The sequence below is a fragment of the Phoenix dactylifera genome, chromosome 17, assembly GCF_051530095.1.
Source record: "Phoenix dactylifera cultivar Ajwa chromosome 17, Ajwa_hap1_PhDact_Kaust_v1.1, whole genome shotgun sequence".
Taxonomy (NCBI): Eukaryota; Viridiplantae; Streptophyta; class Magnoliopsida; order Arecales; family Arecaceae; genus Phoenix; species Phoenix dactylifera.
This window is the reverse complement of record NC_143206.1, coordinates 2,711,595-2,735,178: the sequence shown is the minus strand read 5'-3', so window position 1 is coordinate 2,735,178 and position 23,584 is coordinate 2,711,595. Positions and strand designations below refer to the sequence as shown.

The 23,584-nt window shown below is 39.7% G+C and overlaps 1 protein-coding gene across 1 annotated transcript in view; it reads left to right on the top strand.

Annotated features, from left to right (window-relative positions):
* Positions 1–22,228, top strand: part of LOC120107961 (zinc finger CCCH domain-containing protein 36-like) — a 46,805-nt gene extending 24,577 nt beyond the window's left edge. The window contains exons 2-3 of the mRNA XM_039121487.3: positions 20,784–20,853; positions 21,394–22,228. Of these exons, the coding sequence (XP_038977415.3) occupies positions 20,784–20,853; positions 21,394–21,895 (572 nt within the window). The 3' untranslated portion in view covers positions 21,896–22,228. The remainder of the gene's footprint in view (positions 1–20,783; positions 20,854–21,393) is intronic.
* The last annotated feature ends 1,356 nt before the right edge of the window (positions 22,229–23,584 follow it).

Here is a 23,584-nt window from a genome sequence, read left to right as displayed (position 1 = left end):
ATGCAAGTGATAAAGACTGTCAATCATGAAACCACGTGCAACTAATTTATTTCTGAAATAAATAGAACATCAGTCTTTGTCAAATGACAAAACATGACCATCCTGTGCTAAATATGAAACAGAAATCAAATTCCTGCTAGCAGCAGGGACATAATAACAGTCTTTGAGCAATAAACTAAATCCAGACGGTAATCACAGAGGGTAGGTGCCTACAGCCACAGCAGCAACTCTTGCCCCGTTGCCAACCCGAAGGGTCACTGCACCTTCCGCCAGCCTCCTACTTTCCTTTAGACCCTGCATAGTAGTGCACAAATGAGCACTAGAACCAGAATCTATAACCCAACTAGAAGTAGAAGAAACCGTAAGATTAGTTTCAATTACGAGCAAATCTAACATACCTTCAGAAGGTGTGTCTGCCTTTTTGTTCTTCAGGCTCTCGAGGTATGAAGGGCAGTTCCTTTTCCAGTGGCCGTCGACGTTGCAGTGGAAACATTTTCCCTTGTCATTAGCCCTTTTCTTGTGAACTTCCTTCTTAGGCTTCTTGTCTTTCTTTTGCTTCTTAGCAGGCTTCTTTTTCTTCCAAGTAGACTTTCTCTTGGAACCAGAAGTCAGCTCAGCAGCCAGAACAGAGCCCCTTGAACCTTTCAAGGCTCCTTCAGCAGTTACCAACATGTTCAACAACTCGGTCTTCGTGCATTCAATTTTATTCATATGGTAGTTTACTATAAACTGACCAAATGAATCAGGAAGGGATTGCAGGATCAGATCTATCTGCAGTTCCTTATGCATGGACATACTGAGCTTCTCAAGCTCCTCGAGGTCCTTGATCATAGTCAGACAATGATCATGGACAGACTGCCCCTCGCGCATCTTTGCCTTGAAGAGCCTCTTGGACACTTCAAAGCGTGCAGTGCGGCTCTGCTCACCATACAACTCTTGCAGATGAGCCAGTATTTTCCTAGCAGTCTTTATGTTCTCATGCTGGCATTGAAGTTCGTTAGTCATGGATGCCATGATCTAGCACTTGACCCTAATGTCGTCATCAGTCCACTTCTGATGCGTTTCACGCTGATCATCAGTAGGACGTGCTGGTAGCCTAGGAATATCATTCTCGAGCACATACCCTATTTTCTCACAATTCAGAACAATTTTCAGGTTCCTAAGCCAGTCTTTATAGTTGGTTCCGGTCAGTCTGTTGGTCTCAAGGATTCGGGTCAAAGGGTTTGAAGCTGACATTGTGATCTGTAGAGAGTAAAGATTCTAGTTAGACTTTGTACTTGAACTTAATTTGTTCTAGGACTTTTAAAACAAATATGCTCCCACTATTTTCTCGAATCCCTCATACTCCCCTGATGGAGAAACGAAAATCCTACGCGACTAGGATTTTTAGTGGGTACTGCGGTCTCACCGATTTACATGCCGCCTCACCTAACAGTTATTGGTGACATATAAATGGATGAGTGTACAACTCTTGTACAATGCTTCTCAAGCAAATTGCAGTGGTACTTAGTCTCTAAGTGATGAAGACCTCACCTAACAGTTATTGGCCCCATTACTTAGTTAAGTCAGACCCACCATATAACCGCAGAAATAAAGTTGTCATTGGGTCCTCACCTAACAGTTATTGGTGCCCAACCCCACCTTTACCCCACAACATCTCATGTCTAATAGAGAGGTCCAGTCCTCCGATGCAACTTGCCCACTGTGTCCAGCCGAGACAAATCAACACTGAAAAGACCTTAGCAGCTTTACTACGGTGGAAGACCTATGGACTTAATATTGCATAATCAAGTCTTAGTGTTTGCAACTTGAGTTCTTCATAAGAGGTAATCGAACAATTGGCCAGGTAAGCAGGTGGGAGGCTCCCCTTACTCAGAGAGTAAGGTCCTAATTAAGTAACCACCTTATAGGCTTGCCTAGACACCAATTAGAGCAATTAATCTAATATGACTAACTCATGTTGGTTCACCCTCGACTGATTAGGGAGGTTTCGATTTAGGTCTCACTCGATCGCGTATTCACATCTCATACAAATATAAGTCTACCCGCATAATCATAAGCATTAAACATCCAGCCATTTATCAAAAATAAAATTAAATGGTGATAATCATGGATCCAGGATGGGGTCATTTTACAAGCACATGCACGTCAATTGGTTTGATCGTCTTCAACTCTTGACTCGATCTTGATCCTCTAGGTCCAATTGTGATCAACTCCTTGATCCATCTTCAATCAATCCTTGATCTTGATCCGCGCATGTTGAGCTTGTTGATGTACATATCGATCAACCATCGACGTGCAACACACATCACAGATTACATCCTAGATTGCTTTAAAAATTAAATAAAAATAAAAATAAAATTACAACCCTTTTCATTGAGACACGCAGGTCTCTAATACATAAATTTAAGATGCACGCAGGCACCTGAAAATTAAAATTACATGCATCACAGAACATCGCAGAACATTTCAACACATTCAAAGGGTCCATCCATGATCATCACCATACGCATCACATGCATAAAAAATTATTTTCAGATCTGTAATTTAATTGATTATTCCATCTCATGACTTGCTGATCATGCTAGATTTGACTCTAAATATTTGTAATCACATTATCAAAGCTTTAGAATCATTAATCTAAGCATCTAAAAATTAGTATGCAGAAAAATCAGCAAGCTGAAAATTCTGCATACATAAATTTCAGCAAGCCTAATCCCTTAAATTTCAGATCTAAAATGCCTTGAAAAATTTAATTCTAATCTTAATCTACATAACCATGGCTCTGATACCACTGTTAGCATCCCACATATGCCATGAAAATTTCGAAATAATTTTCAGATTGCAGCGGAAAAACATATGCGGGATCCGTTCATCGCATGAACGTGTTTTAAAACCTTTCGTTTGTAGATAGATTAGAATTAAATTATTTTAAACCATTTTAAAATCATTAAGAAGATCAGATCTTCATCTTGTGCGGGTAGATGGTCTCCGCAAATCTGATTTACGTGGTATTTGATCAAGGCTCAGTGGAAGCCGCACACGCGTCCGGCCTCTACAGGTATCCACACGAAGTACTGACTCGATCGAAGCCTTTGGATCTCACCGGGGTGCTAGCTCCCTTGCAGAGATGGCTATGGATGGCTGAAGTCCTCTCCTTTGAATCAACCTTTGATTGGCTTGAGAGGAAGAAGAAGAAGGATGGATTTAGGAAGAAGAAAACAAGACCCGCAGCCTTTCTCTTTTTGTTCCTTTTTGGAACCAAGATGAAGAAGGAAGAGGGCGTCCCAAGCTTTTCTTTTTCTTCTCTTGATTGTGGCTCAAAGGAGGAAGATGGAGGAGGGTGCTCACGGCTGGAATGAGGAGAAAAACCTTCTTTTTGGCCGAAATTCCATGCTCCCTTTTTAATTGCAAAGGGATAAAGATGAGCTCCTATTTTTTAGGAGCTCATCCTTATCTCTATTTCATGCCACCTAGGAGGGGCATGCGCCCCTCCTTTTTCTTCCACGCATGGCTCAAAGGGAGGGGCATATTCCCCTCCCTCTTATCCATTTAAATCTGCCACTTAATCAAATTAATGGGTGATTTAATTTGGGTCTAGTGCATGAGTCCAATCCTAGTCAAAATAGGACTTGTATGGACCTATTTCAATTTCCTCCCAATCCTAATCTAATTAGGACTTAATTGAACCATGACTCTATTGAACTCTTCAATCCTAATCCAATTAGGAGTCATGAAATTAATTAGATTAAATTTAAAATTAATTAGGACTTAAGAAAATCCTAATCTAATCAGGACTTGTTCAAATTTCAGCCCTAAGACAATTAGGACATTAGAAATCCTATTCCAAGTAGGACTCTAATTTAATTTGAACCTAATCCAATTAGGACTCCATGAATTCCACTCCAAGTAGGACTCATGATCAAGTCCAATTAATTAAATCCAATTAATTAAATTAAATTATAATCCGATTGCAATTATTCCTTCTTCTAGCCACTAACTCTTAGCGGGTTTTCATTTATCAATCTAATTGATTATTTGTGATTCCTAATCACATTCAACCATTGGATCGGTCAATACCTCTAATGTGTGTGACCCCATAGGTTCTATTCTAACTGGTAGTGAGATATATTATGATCTCTATCACAATATCATTGAAAACTCCTTTCAATGGGTTGAAACAATTTCAACTCAACTCACCAGGGATTATCGACCATCGAGATGATCCCTGTGAGTCTCACCATCCACCAGTGACACCTAGCAGTTTGTAGTGGCCACCCAGCAGAATAGAATGATGAACCTCTAGGTGCAGTTATCATATGATACAGTCCTTCTATCGTGGATCCCTACAGATCGGAGGTCATGGAAAACTCGTCAAATTCCGTCGTCTGTCATATGTCTAGATTTATTTGACTTGAGTTCGTTAGTGAAAAACTCTTTCTCCACTTTATATTTCTGTCCTGGCCAAGGTCTTAGAACTCAGTCTAACAAATCACATAGGATCACTCCTCTTCTATCAAGGTCGATAGATTCCATGTAAGTGCATACCCTACTCCTACAGTGAACTTACTGCAGCCAATCTACACTACAAGGACCCATATGGCTATAGACCATGTATACGTGTAGTCAAACTACAATAACCTCACTGTGAGTAGCCGAAGCACCGCAGGTCAAAGGACCAGTCATATTACTGCAACATCGAGCAAGTCACTGACGAGTGGATAGACATCCAAGTGACTTCTTGTCTTGGTCACGCTCAGTACCCTTGTTCTCTAACAAGCACCTGCACTATCACTTCAGTGTCCTTACACTGTGGACTCGAGTCTCGTCCATCCAGAAGAAAAGTGATCTGTGCACTGATCGGATCGATCACCGTCCTCGTGATGATCCATTGATCAGGAGCATTTAGAAATTAATCACCAATGATACATGGCTCAAATTCTCAACTCTTGAGAATATGTATCATCATCTTATTAATTTCTTGGACGATTCATAGACACATAAACAATATGAATGAAAAAGATGCCCATTTATTATTCAATAATAATAAAGTCAAGTACAAATTTATGTCCTAGAATTAATAATGTGTCCGCCAGATTGGCTTCTAGGGCATACATCTAACAAGAAGACCCTCTCTCTTTCTTCTCTCTCTCCTCTTTCTACATCTCTCTCCTCTCTCTAATGGGCTAAAGAGATGTGGATGAGGGATTAGGGGACGCGATGGTAGACCCATGGTGAACCCCAGTAGGGGATTTTGGGTAGTTGATTTTCAGTTTATGGTGTTTATTTTAGTTGGCATTGTAGGTGAATGATCTGTAGGACAGGGGAATGTTGGGTAGTGCTCTTGACACTACGGTTTCTAAACGAGGTGTAGATTCTGTGAGTTTGTTAGAAGTTGAGGTAAGAATTCCTAGATGTTAATCACCATTATTTTTATATAATTATTTTGTGCATCGGTGTTGTGCTTTGTATGGTGGCTGCTTATTATATACTTATTTGTCAAGTATATTGGGATCTATGTGAAAGAATGCATCATGTATTTCTGATTTTGTTTGTAGACCTTGATACTTGTGTGTATCGAACTTTGTGCAAGAGTATGATGTTGACTTATATTCACATAATAATCATGTTATTGAATTGTATATTTGCATGGTTGGTTGTGGTGCTCTAGACTAGTCATGTTGTTGATGCCTCGCCTTGGGCTGAAAATGTAGTATTGCTGATGCCCTGCCACGGGCCGAAAATGTGGTACTGTTGATGTCTCGTCTCGGGCCGGAAATATGGTTGTGGTAGTCCAAAGTTGTGAACCTTAGATGTTAGCGGATTCGATATAAGCTATTTTGAGAAAATTGTTTGATGTGATTTGTTGCATATGAAAAATGTGTTTCATGGTCATTTTGTAATTATGGTATATTGTGGTATGAAATTTCTATAAAATTATTTGTTATTTTTCTCATTTATTATTATAGGGTGTGGATATGTGGGAATTCTTACTGGGCTAGAAAAGCTCATATTTATCTCTTAGATTTTTTTCAAAGACATTTGGTACGTAGTTATGGACGAGTGGGGCATGAAGTTCGAGATTCAGAGTACTAGTTAGTTAGATTGTTTACTTTCTGATACCGATGAACATATGAAAATATTGTAATTGAACATGTTGGTTAATTGATCATGGTGAATTTGTTTAGTTGGACTAATTAGTTATTAATTGTTATCTTAAAATTGTGAAATTATTGGAATTTGTTCATCTTAAACCTTGCATGATCTCTAGGCATCGTTCTAGGATTCATGTGGCCATGTCATGTCGTCGACCCGGGCAATGACTTTGGGGCGTGATAGTATGTATGACCCATTTGAGCATGGCCCGTATCAACCAAACGCCCCCATGCCTGAATCCTATGGGAAGTGAAAAAGACCTCCACGAGTCTTTTTTTTCTTCCTGCAGATTAATAGGTCCACAGGCTCAATTCCTGCAGGAGTATCCAAATGGGCCTTGAATGTTCTTGATTGAGCGACCAAAGCCTTTCATTGTTTTAAGCACTTTGTTGTTGCATTGAAAATGTTTGGAAGATTGAATGTGGCAAGGTGACACTGGTGGGAAAGGAGACAGTTTGGATATGGGCTATTGTGATAGATTTTACAGCGTCTGCAAGGATTAAGTCATCTTATGGAATGTCCTTCACGTTGTTTGAGGATTGAGATGACTTTTTAATGAAAGTTTGGAATTAGTTTGTGTGCAAGTGCTTTGCCACTTTATTTGTTAAGAACCATGGACTTAGGATATATTATTTGTGATGTAGGACAACTTTGGGGAAGGAAGGATTAATGTTGATAAGGTTTTAGAATGCTAAGGCTTTTATAATGTTTTGCTGGATTTTAGGTTTAGATTTGAGTTATTAGAAAAATGAACTAAAAAGGTAATGTTCTTGAAGAGAATAGGTAATAGGTGATTATTATCTAACCTAGGGTTTAGATCCTAGGACCTAAATTGGTCTTTTAAGGGCTTCTATGAAGCAGTAACTAAAACCATGTACTTGCTGGAATTTTCTTGGAAGCAACGGAACAAGGAGGAAGGACTTGAGTTCTATGTTTCAAGACAGCAAAGAGAAACTAAAATAAAGATCAAAAAGAGAGAAACAAGAAAGAGGAAATGGAAGCAACAACAAAAGCAAAGAAAAGAAGAAGGTGACAGGATTAACATATAGAATTTTGGAAGTAAAGGAAAGAGGAAAGATGGTACGAGACTCACTCCTAGATCTTGGAATCTTACCTAGGGTTCGAAGTTCTGACACATCCATTGCAGAATCATAGCACAAGAGTAAAGCTAGAGGCTCCTTCATAAAATCTGGTTACATAAACTCGTACCCCTATTGAAACAAAAAGGAAAACCTTAAAAATTTTTCTTACTCGCCAAACTAGCCACCATTATGTGTGGTTAATTTTAATGGTAACTAAGCATACAAAGTACCCCATGAATAGTACTACCATAATAACTAACCTAATAAGTTGTCAATAAAATCTAAGATTGTTTAGTCTTGACCTTTATTCAACATAACCCACCAAAAATTAAAAATAACCATAGATAGAAGGAAACAATTAAAAATTAAATCCAAGGTTTTAAGTTTCGGCGGGATGGGAGGTGTCTCGGCTATCCCATCCCGTTCCTATGAGAAAACAGGATTGGGATGGGGTCGGGATTCTGAAACCATCCATGCAGGGAGAGAAGAAGAAAGTGGAAAGAAAGAAAGGAAGGAAGGATGAAGAAAAAGAAAAAGTGAAAGGAAAGAAGAATAAGAAAAAAGAAATGCAAGAAAGGAAGGGAGAAGAAAAGTAAAGAAAGGAAGAAAAGAAAGGAAGACAGAAAAGAGAAAGAAGAAGAAAAAGGAAGGGATAAGAGAGAAAAAGGAAAGGAAGGTAGAAGAAAAAAAAAGAAAAGAAGGAAGGAAAGAAAGAAGAAAAAAGAAAGAAAGAAAGAAATAAAGGAAAGAAGAAGGGGAGAGAGACGGAGGATTCTACCGGATGCATGACCAAAACTCCTGCCGGGATGGCGTAGGATAACAAGGCATCCTGTTCTATGGAGAAATTGGGATACCTCTGTCCCATGGGATTCAAAACCTTGATTAAAACTAATAAGAATCCCTAAGTTCCACAACCCTTTGATGGCGCAATCTTGGATCTCCATCATTTGTTTCCATTGTCTAGGAACTTGCCTTGAGTTTTTCTATATTAAAGCTGCATTAATCGATCTTCTGCTTGATGCTTAACTGATGGTGAATGCTGAACGCTAGATTTCATGTTATGCTCTGAATAAAGCTTAAATTGTAGTTGATGCATGATCCTATTAGACATAACTATGCTTGATTAGAATAAATATTGAATTTCTTTGAATCAGTCTAGATTTCATTAGTTTGCATATTAATTTTGCCTGCCAAGATATCATATTGTTAGGCATAAATGGTATCAACACTGATTTATTTGATGTGACAATTTCTTCAAATATTGGTGGATCTTGTGGGTGAGCTTGTTCTTTAAGTTCTGCAAGATCTTGAGGAGCAAGCTTCCCAACTTCTTTGACTTTGGTACAGCCCAAAATAGGCCTGGCCTACCCAAGTAAGATGGACAAGAATCAGTTCTCGCTAGGCCCTAAAGAAAGCCCATGACAGTTCTGAATGGTTCAGTATATGGGACCCAGAAGATCAGATATTAGATACTTGAAGATATGATTAAGGCTGCATTTGTAAGTGGAATAAGTTAACTTGGAGTAAATGGTTTAACTTGCTTCTCCTCTTTACTCCGAAAACAAATTACTCCACGCTACCTGTTGAATCCTGGATTAAGTGGGGTAAATTTGTATGGAGGGCAAAATGTTGTGTACCAACATTTTGAAAATATATCATTTTTTCTCTTCAGAAAAAGTGGTTTTATTTAAGTGCTCCATTGTGCGTTTGACTGAAAAAGGGTGGAATTATTGGGTTAATTAAATTTTACTCTCTTATTCCACTACCAAACACAGCCTTAGAGTCCTAAGTTGATTAGGAATTTATATTATCTGGGCAGCATTTTTGCAGTTAGGAATATGGAAATATTTCCTTATTTGTTGTTTTTCTTTAATTCTTTATATGGCTTAAGTCATTAGTTGTTAAAATTGCTTTAAGGGCTGTCTAGGAAGAATAGCTGGCCTAAGGAGGGGAATCGCTACGACAGACCATGAAAGCAACTCATGATTTTATCATAGTTGGTTTTCAGAAAAAATTAGAAAGAGGCACCAGCCTCGTGTATTCCTCCTTTTTTCTCCGGCTCGGCTTTCTCTACCTCTACCGGTTTCTTTGATTCTTTATCTCTTCTATTTGTTCAAGAAGCTACTCTTTGCTTCTAATATATAGCAAAATATATGAATATTAGATCTGAGAACTTATTTTATTTAGGTTTTTTTTATTTTTTTCTTACTTAATCACATTAATTTGAAGGGGACTGCATTTGAGACTATATTTGACTTCTTTTTTTTTTAATTTTGGTAAAAGCGGCTACTCATTTCATATAACTCTAGCGTGAGTATATCCTGCCAAATCACGAGAAAGTTAAAAATACAAAGGAGGAACGTCTGATGCAGACGTCCAAAGAAAATCTCTGGAATGCCGAGCGATAAAGGAGGCGATCCAGTCTACTGCCCTGTTTGCCTCCCTAAACACGTGTGCTACCTGAAATTCGCCCATCATCTGAGCCATCCTGCGATTCTCCCGAATAAGGGGATGACCATCATCATACCTATCCGCCCTCCGGATCCAATCGATCACCATAGACGAGTCTCCCTCGAGGTACACCCGCTCAACACCAAGTACCTGCCTTGCATAGGATATACCCTTCCAGGCTGCCCGCAGCTCTGCCCCGACTATTGTAAACCTTGGCGTGCGCTGCCCTCCTGTTGCTATCATCCTACCAAGGTGGTCCCTAATCACAAATCCAACCCTTCCAGTCACACCATCCACTGATCTACTGTCGTCGAAGTTTACTATATTTGACTTTTCCTTGAGGAAATTCAGCATCCAAAGGGCCTTCTTTTGATGAATTGGCACTATATGTCACCTCTTTTTCTTCTGACATCGTGGCAAAATCTCTGATATTCAAGCTTTATTGTTATTTCCTTCACTAAGCTCTTCCTTAATATATTTGGTATTTCACATAAACATTATCTTCAAACATACAAATTACTATAATGCCTATTTGACTTCAACAATCACCAGAACTGAAAACAACTTTAGAACATAGAGTCTTTATACTTTGAAGGGTCCCCTAGAACCATTGTTTATCAAGCCGAAAAGATTGTATAATAGATGAAGTGAACTATGCATCTCAGCAAGTAAACTTCAACTATGTTTAATGAATTTTTCTTGAAATCAGAGAACCTTTAAAACGTAAGGAAAATCAAATTATCTTTTAATTATTCAAATGAAAGTCATCTAATCCATTTTATAGTGAAATATCGAAATTAAAATTTAAATAAGGCTGGGGTATGCACATATTAGGTCACCGCCTATAAGATATGCAGGGCGAATTTGTGGGAGCATATACAGGTCACATTTTCAAATATTAATAAAATTTAAATAAATAAAATATATAAGCATAGATTTTTTTCAAAAAGTAGAATTAGTAAAATTTAGATAATAAAATTTAATATACACAACCTCACTTAATACTTCTATCTCTATACTTCTGCTTGAACTTGCATGTGACCCACTCTGACTTGCTTAAACCCACCATGACCTGTTTAAACTTGCCCTATATCACATGGCTTGCATGCCAAGGCCACAGATTGCCCACATTGCCCAACATGTTGCTTAGCACATATGGTTACTATATAACCAATATGCAGTATATTCTATGGACTGCCTTTGCATATACAGCCTCATATTCTGATTTTCAGAACATCAGATGTCATGAAATGTTTAGAAAACGTTAATCTAGAAGAAAGCTCAGATAATTCACATAAGATATTCAAATGATAAATCTAATACCTATTCAAAAGTTGAAGAAGAGTTCAATGGAACTATCTGGTTATGGTTTGTGATATTACCAAAAAAAAATTTCTTTAATAAGGAGTGAGATATTATGAAATGACCAAAAACATTTTGAATTTCAGAACTCTAATCATATAGCTTCACATTGTCTTCCAAAGGTTCAGTTATACCCTCAAGGTCACATAAATCTCCAGTGCTAATGCACATGATGCTGCGTACATGCTTCTGGTCAACTTAATGAGGCCAATGATATCCCTGAGTCACATATACCACTTGGCCAAGGATCCATATATATTTTCATTAATAATGTGAACAAGGCCACATTACCATTTAGCTAGAGGTCCAAATATATTCTCTTAAAGGTGTAAAGTATCAGTACCTCTACCCGTGTTATTACATTGTGACTAGTATGAACTGGTAGGTTATGATACTATATCCACACAAAATACCTGCTTTTGATGTTAGGACAGCAAGATAGAGGTGCAGATCTTGTGGGGCATGTTAGCACCTTTTATACAACTCAATACGACCTGTATAGACTAGCATGCATCTAGTACTAAAAATCCTTGCCCTCATTGACAATTGAAACAAGACCAGATATACCACCAGTTGGTTCTTTCTAGGCAGGTTCAGGTAGGTTTTACTCAACTTTCATCAACTGTATCATTTAATATGAGGTGGCAACAAACTGATGCATTCTCTTTGTTACCAAACAAAATGTGTGTTGTACAACATATTCATGCAAGAAGAGCACCTTGATGACATTGATATTCAGATAACCCCACTTTAACATATATATGATATGTATTCTACACATTTTATCTCTACTAGCAATTCAGGCACATGCAATGCAAGTTCGAAAAGAACTAAAATGTAAAAATATGACTATGAATTGTTGAATTATATCAAACATAAATAGTTAGAAAATAAAAATAAAATCATATCTAAAAGTTAATAAACTAATTAAAGATAATAAAAGGAAATTCAAAAGATAAATGAATGTAAAAGGTAAGAAAGTGTTTTCTTTGCACATGTACGATAGCATAGAGTTGGAGGCTTACAGGCCGGCAGTGGGAGCTAACCTGATATCCCATCTACTTTTTGCTGATGATTGCTTGTTGTTAGCTCGGTCGTCACGGCAGGATGCCCAAGTTATTTGCAGGATTCTTCGGGACTATAGTGTAGCATCAGGGCAGCGGGTCAACTTTTCGAAGTCAGCTATTTGTTTTAGTCCGAAGACCAGACAGGAGGTGAGGCATTCTATACTGGAGATTTTGGGGGTGGGCGAGCAGGAGGGCACTATGAGATACCTGGAAGTCCCGATCTCAGGTCGGCGGTTGCGTGGCAGGGACTGCTCTCCTCTTGAGCTCAGCATCAGGTGGATGTTGGAGGGCTGGCAGATGCATTCACTGTCTATGATGGGCAGGATCACCATGGTTCGGTCAGTTCTCTCTTCGATTCCTATTTACTTACTCTCCAATTCCTTCATCCCGGTGTCGGTTTTGAGGTTTCTTGAGCAGCTATTCAGAAACTTCATCTGGGGAAGGCATGGAGGCAGGGGAGGTATTCATATGTTAGCTTGGGCGGTGGTGTGCCAGCCTACCAGGCTAGGGGTTTGGGGGTGCAGTCTTTGTTGGAGAGGAGGGAGGTGTTAGCAGCCCGGCACGTCGCGAGATTTCTACTGGAGCCCGACTGTTTGTGGTCCTCGTTGATGAGGGCGAAGTATGGGGTGTTGGTGCCTGGAGCGAGGGCTGGCCGCCGCCACTCACCACTGTGGAGGAAGATGTGTGCTAGAGCTACGGTGGTCCTTCCAGAGATTAGATGGGCCATCGGTGATGGCCAGTCCATTGATGTGTTGGAGGATTGTTGGGTGACTGCGCAGCCGCTCAGTCATCTGCTAACCATGGTGGACTCGGGTCGACTGGTGGGTCACACGGTTAGTGATCTGATGGTTGCAGAGGAGGGTCGATGGAGGGAGGGGTTGATTCGGGAGGTGTTTGGGAAGCACTTAGCGGAGATGGTTTTGGCTCTACCGGTGCCTTTTCAGGGGGAGCCTGACGGGTTAGTGTGGGCGTCGACGGGGCGATTGCAGGTGCGTGCGAGGGATCTACAGTTTTTGTTCAGAGAGGAGCCAGTGCGGCAGATTAAGGGAGGATGGATTTGAAGGATGCGGATTCATCCGCGGGTGGCGCTCTTCTTCTGAAAGGTGGCTTGGGGTTGCCTTCCCACTAGGAGTGTGCTAGTTAGGCGGGGCTTGCGGATCCCTCTGCGCTGTGAGGTGTGTACGGACTCTGAGGAGATTATTAAGCATGCCCTTCTGCAGTATTCCAGGGCCAGGAAGATATGGAGGAGGTCACCAGTCCCTCTCCCCCAGTCGGTGGTGTTGGTACAGGATCTGCTGCAGTTGCTGAGAGACTCATGTCGGACCCCTAGATCTGTTGAGGCAGGGGTACTTAAAGCATATCTGGCTTACCATATTTAGTTGGACAGGAATGCAGGCGTGTTTGAGGGGAGAAGGGCGTCTCCGAGGTGGGTAGCAGTTAGAGCAGTGCTTCAGGCCGAGGAGGTGGCATCATGCGCTGCTATGTATTCTCTTGGGATGGCTGGGGACATCTGGGGTACTCGCTTCGCTGTTACAGCGCCCAGGTTCGCTCTCGTTTCTTGGGTACCCCCACCTCCTAGTTTTCTCAAGGTGAACTTCGATGGTAGCGTGTCGGAAGATGGAAGGTCCGGAGGTGTTGGATTTGTGATCAGAGACCACCATGGCAGTCTGGTTGCAGCAGGGGGTAGACGCACGCCAGGCCTTACCGTAGCTGGGGCAGAGCTTCGAGCAGCCTGGGAGGGGATATCATATGCGAGGCGGGTGTTCGGTGACGAGCGGGTGTACATCGAGAGGGACTCATCTATGGTGATCGAGTGAATTCGGGGCGCGGATAGGTATGGAGATGGACATCCACTTATTCGTGAGACACGGAGGCTGGTAGTGGAGTGGGGTGTGCACCAGGTAGCTCATGTTTTTCGGAAGGCAAACAGGGCAGCAGACTGGGTTGCCTCCTATGTTGCTCGTCATTCAGGGGAGTTCTTGTGGATGCTCACAGTTAAGCTTCCGCCCTCTTTGTACTTTTTACTTTCTTCTGACTTGGCAGGATGTACTCACGTTAGAGCTATATGAATTGCCGCTTTTTACCAAAAAAAAATAGAGAGAGGGAAGGTGGTGGACTAAGGGAGAGAAGAGATAAGAAAGGGGATTGAGAGAGAGAGGGGCATGTGGAATGAGAGAGAGGGAGGAGGGAGAGAGAGAGAGGGAGTGGGTTAGGTTGGGAGGGAAGAGTGAGGGGGCCAATTGCGGGGGGAGAGGGGGGAGAGAGAGAGAAGGGGGGCATGTGAAAGGGCGTGTGAGGTGGGGAACATGCTCAAGAATTGAGTGTGTGAAAGAATTGGGAGATAAATCAGGATCGATGCAAACATCTAAATTCGAGGAGGATTTATATATGGAATATATAAATAAAAATAAAGTTTTAAGGATAATTTTGGAAGAATATTTGACTGATATAATCTAGGAAAGAATATTCTCAAATTAAAACTCTCTCATATGTGTAGATAAGACACATAAGAATATTTAGGGCTTGATATTGTATAATGCAAGAGATTTTCTTATAATCTCTTTCCTACAATTAATTAATGGAAAAACTTTTCTGCAATATCCCATCAATATGTATAGGTCATCTTTGGTTCTCTCCTCAATTCATAACAAGATTACCAATATCATGCGAAACCACAATTTCATTCATGGAGATGCCTTCTATTTTTCAATTTTAGGGTTGCTGAAAGACCTGCCCACCAAAAAATGTTGCTTGTGGTATTTGAGGGATTTTTATTGAAAAATGATTTCCATTGTCAACTGAGTACAGATTAATCTCTCATTTATTCTCAAACAAATCCAAGAATGTTTGTGAGAGCTGGTCATTGTGCTAATTACCCATTTATCTTTGCATGTTTAGACTCTCTACCTGCTTTCAATTCTTTGATATGTAGTTGTGTATTCAGTCCTTTGTTTGCTGCACAGTAGTTGTACCCTTTTAAAAAAGAGAAAAGAAAAAGAGGAAGAAACTACTTCTGGGAGGTCTTCAGCTTGCATTTCTGTGGCTCTTGATTGGAGGCATTTACTCTGGATTTTTCTTTTTATAAATGAAAATTGAATTACAAACCTTATCAGAAAGGAAACAAAAAGTAGCAAGCTAAGAACTATAGTAAATATTTTAAAAATCAATCATTATCTTTACCCAATAAAAATAAAACAAAATAGTTGTGATGCGTGTCCTGATATTTAGGTTTGACTAAATCATTCTCTAGTCATCTCAAAACTTTCGTTGTTGAATCCTAGTGTAGTACTTTGTAGCTTGTGCATAATTCAAAAAATTTCAAATAAGGTGTTATACAACCAAGCTATGCAACTAATGGATCCATCTAGTATTATGGATTAAGAGATAAAGGAGTTGTAGGGCTGGGTGGGGAGGCCTTGCTACTTTCAATGAATATAGATTATTTCTAGAAATTCAGTCTTGTGCTGTTAATGTTGAGAATATTATATTATGGTTATATTATGGTGCTCAAATAGAAAGCTTATCATGCCATTAGGGTAATGACAGCTAAGTAAATATGGGATGCTTCATTTTGGGATGTTTTGGGATGGATGAATATCTAGAAGTAATGTAAATTTTGCTAACCTAAATACCTAATCATTTTTTGTTGTTTGTTGGCATGTGCTAATCTATTCCTTTGAATTTTGTTTAGAAATAAGTTTGCTTCTTTTCTTTTTTAGTTTGGCAGGGGTTGGGGTTTCGGGGGATTGAGACTTTGTTCAAGCAATGTCCCTATTTTCCTCGAGGGAATTTTATGCGTTATATTTTTTGCCTTTAAGGGATAGAGGAACTATTTAAGGGACCATGTGCTGGTTGAGGGTGGTTATATTAATAATTTATTTGACTTCATGTGGTTCTTTGCGCCTTTTTGGAAGTGCACATCCAAAGTAAGGTGTGACATATATATCTCTGCTATATTTCTTCATTTATGTGAGCAAAATACATGCTTTGATGCGTGCAGACGAGGATAAGAAATGAAAATGGAGATACACAATTTCAAACTCTGGTGTACTTTGGTTTTTGAAAGCTTTTCATATTAGAATTTTTAATTTCATCATTAAAGCTATTTTGACAAAAATTAGGATGACCAATTTGATCTATAAACATAGTGTTAGATCCTTTTGCTTTCGTAGCCATTTAATGGGCTAGTAGGTGAGGTTGATGAAAACTGTTGTTGGGTGAGTAACTTAAGGAGGTCAATGTATTAATAGGGGGATTAAGGCCATTGGACTTGTGGAAGATGACTCGATCTTGTTACTTAAGGTGATTTTAATGTTCTAGTGTATTGTCTTCTACAAGGTTTGCCATACCTTTTATAGTCGAAGTCTCTTGTTGTCAATACACCAATGCGACATCTTAGAGGGCCGCTCTAACTTGACAGGACATAAGGTTAGAACCAAGGTATGGCCAGTACGGGCCGGTACGAACCGGTCCGGCCAGCTATCGGTACACCGGAGCCATGGAAACCGATACGGGCTGGTTCTGTGTCGGAGATGAAGAGAAGGAGAGAGAGCATGGGGAAGAGAGGGAGGGAGGAGACCTGTGGCCGCCATCGGAGAGCCGCGGGTTCCTCCGCCTCCCGCTGGGCTCCGCCGCCCCTCCGCGGCTCTTTGATGGCGGCCACAGGTCTTCTCTTTTCCTCTCTTCCCCATGCTCTCTCTCCTCTTCTTCCCCAGCTCCGGCGGAGAAGAGCTGGCCGATTCGTACCGCCCGGTTCCGATACGAACCGAAACCGTACTGGTCCAGTTGGCGATTGGTATGCCTACCGGACCCGGTATGGCGGACCATGGTCAGAACATTTTAAGAGTTCTTAGTTATGAAAATTAATTGGACAATATTGATATAAGACAAGGAGCAGAGTAGGACATATAAATTTCTATGTAGGTTTGTAATCAAGCTATAGGGCCAACCTAGTCACTGAAGGCCTTTTCTGAAGAATGCTAATTTATGGCAGGTTGCCACATTTCTCCCTCCAATCTAGTGAGGTTTCTTCAAGTCAAAGGATGCACTTTCATATTTTCTTTAAATGATATGAAAAATGTCTTGGTGACAACTTATCAATTAGTCTACAGTCTTTGCAGAGCGAATTAGTTCAAGTTGCTTTATGGGGCCCAACCTTTGAATTTGTCTTTATTTGAAATTATCCTATCTCTCAGTCCATTTTACTATTATAAGAGTTTAGATCTTGCACATGCTAATTCTGAGTATATATGACTTACATTCGAACTCGGTGCGAACTGTTCGGTTCTGAACCGAACCCCTTTCCTTTTCTTTGTTTGCTGATTAAAGGCCTTCCCAACATCCTTAGAAGGCTCTCCAACTTTTGCCCTTCTCCTCCTGGCGAAAATCACACCGATTCAGCACGATTGAAGGAAGATCCAAGCCTAAATAAGGTGTGCTTCTTCTCCCCTATCTCATTTCCTTAGTTTTTTTGGGGGCTTGAAACAATAGCTCGAAATTTGCAAAATAATGGGAGATCATACCTAAATTTTTGATTTAGGATTGATTTTATTATATGTTGTAGATCTATAGATGATCTACAAGATGATATAATTTTTAATTTTTTGATTATATATAATTTTTAAAAATTAAAAATATATTTTCAAAAATAAAAAAAGAAAAAAATATTAAAAATAAAATTAAAAAAATATGAAATTAGAAGAGTATTTAGGGGCATGTAAGCTACTCTCCAGCAAAATTTAGTGTCAATTTATTTAAGTTTTGATGCGATCAATGGGCGTGCTGGTACGGAACTGGCACGTCCAATGGTACCGTGTGTTAGTACGTACCGTACTAACCCATTCGCCGACCGATATGGATTTCGGTATCGGCTCGGCAGACTTTAAAGTGTAGTTGAATTAATGATCACAAGTATGAGTCTAATAAAACTTTTGCGGATGGTTGAGCAAGGATGTTGAGCATTGGTCCAGAGCAAGGTCCGCCGTACCGGTACCGGTCGGCGTACCGGTGGCCGGCCGGACCGGTACGGTACCGGTCCGGTACATACCGGCCAGTACGCGGTGGTTTCAAAAACCACAGCGCGAGGCGTTGTGGTTCTTAGGTACGAGGCCGGTATCAAGCGGTATCGGCCGGTACCGACCGGTACGGGCTCCGTACCGGCCAGTATGGCTAGAAAACCGGAAAATACCGGTTTTCTTATGGTTCCGGTATCGGTCTAGGACCGGGCCGGTACAGCATTCCATGGTTCAGAGTCTTGAGAAATATGGGATCTCTAATAATTAAGACTACATTCTGCATTCAAGCTGTTATTATGTACTATTAGGGTCATCAAAAGTCATTTCCTTTAGTAGGAATGGTTCATGTTGCTGGATTGATGGGGAGGGGCACCTCTGTCCCATTATGATAATGGCAATCAATTAGCCATGCTCCTCTTTGGTATCTCATTGCAGTCTAACACCAAGAATGGTGATTTTTTAATGAGTTGAAAAAGATTTTGCATGAAAAAAATGGTTGTAAATGTATGAAGTAGTAAAAAGAATGGAGAACCTTTATTAAATAGTGATTAGGGAAGGGAATGTGATGGCAAAACAGGGACAAGCACTAAGGAACTTTGAGAATTAAATGCTATGAAATAAAATATGACGGTAGAATTACTACACTTTCAGAAAATAACTACTAGGAAGCAAGTGGGGGAAGAAAAAATTCATCATGAAGACACTTCATTGGAATGTGTGACGGCTCAAAGGGTAGGACAAAACGAACATGGTGAAGCACGATGTCAGCATGAGATAATTTAATGTTTAAACAGATGAGCTGTTCTTCAAGAATGCAAGGACAGCTGAACTGAGTCATGGAGTAGCAGGTGAAGTTGGTTTTTAAGAGGTCCAAGAGAGATTGAGTACTTTTTGCAGCATGAGATTAAGTCAGATCATAGGTAGGCAGATGTCTTGACTAGCATTTGATCATTTTGCACCTCTTGTTGAAGGATCCAGATGATCAGGATAATTGTTAATATCAGAGGAAACTAGCAGCAGTTTGATAAGCTTTTGATTTTCTATAAGAAGATTTTTCAATAAAAGCATGATGAAGCCATATTTATTTTGTTAGCCATTCTTTCTTTTTTTTAAATGCAGGAACTCTTTTGTCTTTTTTATGATTTGAAGACAACATGCAAGAATTTGATTAATATGATTGAATGCTTTGCCTATTGTTTTCTTTTTAATTTTTTTGTGCTTTCTAGAATGACTTTTAACAGGTGGAGGAAATTGGATTAATATCGGTCTTGGTGCTCTATTCTTATTTCATCTGCTCTTCCCTCTCTCTCCCTTTAGAATCACGAAAGGACCAAGCTCTTGCAATTTCTCGATGAAATTGTTTAGGTGGCTGATAGCTGACAATTGTTAATGGCAGAGGTTCTTGGGTGAATTAGAGGTTCTCAGTGTCTGCAGCTTGCATGGTCCCCATCTTGAATTTGCTATCGACATTTTTATGCATCACAAGCTGTGGCATAGGAATTATAAGCATTATTATGTTTTGTCTACAGTTAACTTCTCATCTTCTTTGTATCCTTTGTGCCTTTATGCTCAAAATTATTTCTTTTGTCACCGTCCAATGATATTGATAATCCATCTATTGGAAAACCTGGATATTTGTTATCTTTCAGTTGAAGGAAAGGATTGCTTAATCAGGGCTTTATGCAATGCGAGGAGAGAATGGTATATCATACTTTCAATAACATATGGTTGATCTCGGAATGCCTCGTCGCGCACCACATTCAGAGATCCTTATACTTCCATGAATCTTGAAGCAATGTTTCATCCCTTTTGTTTTATCTCATTGACACTAATTTAATATTAGAGGCTTATGTAAAGTTCTATTGGGATCATGAATGGTACTTGGAAGAAATAACTTTGTAGATCATTAAGGATAAACTAAAAGTTCCCTCTTTGCTATGCAAAATGCATAACTTGTTGAGTGTCAGGTTGCTGCACAAAGCCAGCTAAATGTTCATGGGTACAACTATTACAGAACCCAAATGACAGGAGGTGTAAAGGAATTTACGCTTACCTAAAGCTCTAGAGATGAAAAGCCTTTTCTCAGAACCTTTGTGTGAGGCCAAATTTCTTTAGACCTTTCATGTGTGTCAATATGGATTAAAATGTTCAACTTATTCAAAATCATAATCAGATACTATCTTGATGGTTGTCATTGATGGTAAGATGGAACTTAGGGAAATCTTGGATTCTTTTGGATAGGAGAGCTTGATAGCTTAATACAGCTTGCATTTTTAGTTACATATATGTTCTATTGGCAGGTATGTATAACTTAGAGGTTTTAAGGCATTTGATTGCATCATTCTATATCCCAAGTTTTCTTTACTTAGTTATTAGCTATTATGATTCTCACTTCTAAAATTAAGTGACATTTAGCATCCTCTCGATACGGGGCTCACTTGATGCAAGTTTATTAAGAAAATAAGCATCCCAGCATACGAGGCTCTCACCACTGTGGGGTTTGGAGAGGGTTATCTATATGCAGTATTGTCCCCATGTGTGGAGAGGCTATGTCTGTGATTTGAACCTATGACACCAAGATCATAATGGAGCAACCTTACCTTATACTTAATGTAACTTTAGTAAATTGACATTTTGTTCTTTTATGGCAGATGGCAAATATGTTGGGCAGCAATCCTTCTCTTCTGCAGGGAAGCCAAAGCCTTGCATGAAATTTTTCAGGTGAGCTTACCTATTTTCACTATTTACTCTCATAGAGAAGGCACATGCCAGATAACCTAACAGTTATTTGATAGAGTCAAAACTAGCAACTTGAATGTTCTTGGAGCCATTTGTCCGATGTAGAGCATTGCTACCGAGAAAGGAATTTCACTGGTAGGTCGCCTTTTGTCTTCTACTTCAAATGGAAAATGCTGTCTGTGGATCATCAGTGTCCTTTCAAGTAGAAATTAAAAAGCTTTGAGTAGAAATAAAGTAAAAAAAACTGTATTTTGTACCCTGGAAAATTATCTGCTAAATTTCTATGCAGTTATACTTCTTACATAAACTTTGTTCAAAAATATATATATTGCTCTTCATGCACATACACGATTTGATTAATTTGTTGTTATAATAAAGAAAAAAGTAAGTGCTTGGAGTGTTGGAGTTCACGCATCTTTTTAATTGTCAACAGATTGCATGTATTGTAAGTCAGGTATTTCTCTTAAACTAAGATCCTAATATATCGGTTTTGTTTTAGCATAATGTGTCCCTTTTTTGCAGTACATCTGGGTGCCCTTTTGGTGAATCTTGCCACTTCCTACATTATGTACCTGGGGGCCTCAGCTCTTTGGGTCTAGCCCCTGTGATCTCACTCTCTGCTGCATTGGCTTCTGCCCTGCAGAAGAAAGCAACATGTCCAGTAGGAGATCCAAGTGTCATGGTTAATGGCTACAAAACAAAGCTCTGCAACAGGTTCAACACTGCCGAGGGCTGTAAGTTTGGTGATAGGTGTCACTTTGCTCATGGAGAGGGTGAATTGCGTTCACCAAATAATGTCTCTCGAGGTAGCAAGCGACCTCTTCCAAATGGGCCAACGGGTACAGCACCTGGATTCGGCAATGGAGGCTCCTATAATTTTGCTAATCCAACTGGTTATTCAGGTCCACCTGGAATAATTTCAAATCTCACTGCCCAAGGCTATGTGGAAGCAAATCAACCTGGTGTTGCTGGTAATAACCCTGGTTCTGTTGCCTATCCGCATGGCAATGTACCAGTTTTTTAGTAAAAGAGATGCTAATGTTGTATCCCTGGTTGCTTTTACCTTTAAATGTCGCTTTTGAAGAAGAGCATTTTCAGCAGATCAATATAAGGCATGGCCTGCCTTGTAAAGCTTCCATTTTAATGTCATTGGTGGTTCTTCAGAGTTATATGAGACCTCTATCTTTTCCTTTTCTGAGACGAGTTCTTGAACAATAGTTTCGAAGGAAGAGTTGCTAAATGATCCTTTGATAGGGCCATTATCAACAAATAGCTTTGCTGGCCTAAATTTGGAGATTTTTGTAATGTTATTATCTGTTCAAGTACAATTTATTTTGCATTAATTTAGTTAATCTAATTGATTTGATGGTGTCGCACTGCTGGTAATTAACATGTGTCAGCAGAGTTTATGATGAAATTTCCGGAATTAGCAAAGCACCGTGCCCTGTTGCATGGAGTAGCACGTCATGTACAGGCAGCTGATGAGAATCATTGTTGGAATTTAAAGATGGTTGCTGCACTTTTGCACATAGAAATAGTGCAGTGACCATCAACTCCATTTGGATGTTTAAAACGGGACTGGAGTTCTACTTTGCGGCTGGAAGTTAGACCACAAACTAAACCTAAGTGGAAACTATGCGAGTCATTGTCACAAATTTTTGTGACTACAGTAATGGACCTTTCCCGTTTGTTCCCTTGGTGTTTCTATTAGAACTGAGCCTACCCTCCATAATCAATCAAATCATCCCAACTTGATCCCACACCCTGACTTATGAGAATCAGATGCACTCCAAACCACGTCCTTTCATGAGAACGGAAGCTGAAGCAGTGTCCTTAGTAGTCAAGCTAAATAAACATCACTTCTGATAATTGCACAGATGGTCGTCTCTGCTAAACCGTCTGTTGATATTCAAATGAAGATCATCCTTCAACTTATGCTTTTTCTGCAGGACCTTCAATTTTTTCTCTCATAACTAGTTGGAAACACTTCAAAATTGGATTCGGATCTGATGGAGCAGGTGAAGATTAACATTTAAGGATTGGACAAATCAAGGTGGTCTGATATCAGTAAGGTACTCGCAGATTGTCTGTACTTAACTCGGTCTGACAATTTTTTTAAAAAAAAGTAAAAGAATAAAAGAAGCATACTCTGATAAAGCAGTTAATGGTTTGCCTTTGAAAAAGTTAGGCAATGGGCTGGGAGAATTCTATCTGGTAAAAATCGTTTGATAACTTTTAATCCGGGCCAATATATAACATCACCCTACGGCACAGGGGAAAAAAAGGGACCCAATCTCCTACCTCCAAGGCCATCCAGTACTTTCCTGGATCGTTATCACATTTTGTCACTTGGGCAAGGTTTGAGGGTTCAATTCCAGTTCCAACCAGCCCTAGAGAGATGGATATAGGGCAGAAGGTGCAGGACTTTTCCCCTCCAAGTCCTAAGGGAAAATTCCAATGCATCCATGATACTGAGAACGTACTCAAGAAAATCACAAAACCAGAGGTGGCAAGCTGTGACTGGATGAACCACAGGGCTTAAGTTATTTGTCAACTGGTGTGTCATGTCCTAGTTTTCATAAATTTCACTTTACAAAATTCTAAAGAAATCATTCTAACTCCAATAGAGATGATTTTTTTTTTAATTTTTCTAATATCAGGTAAATTATCAGGCAACTGAGAGAATAGTGATCTGTTATAATGAATGACGTGA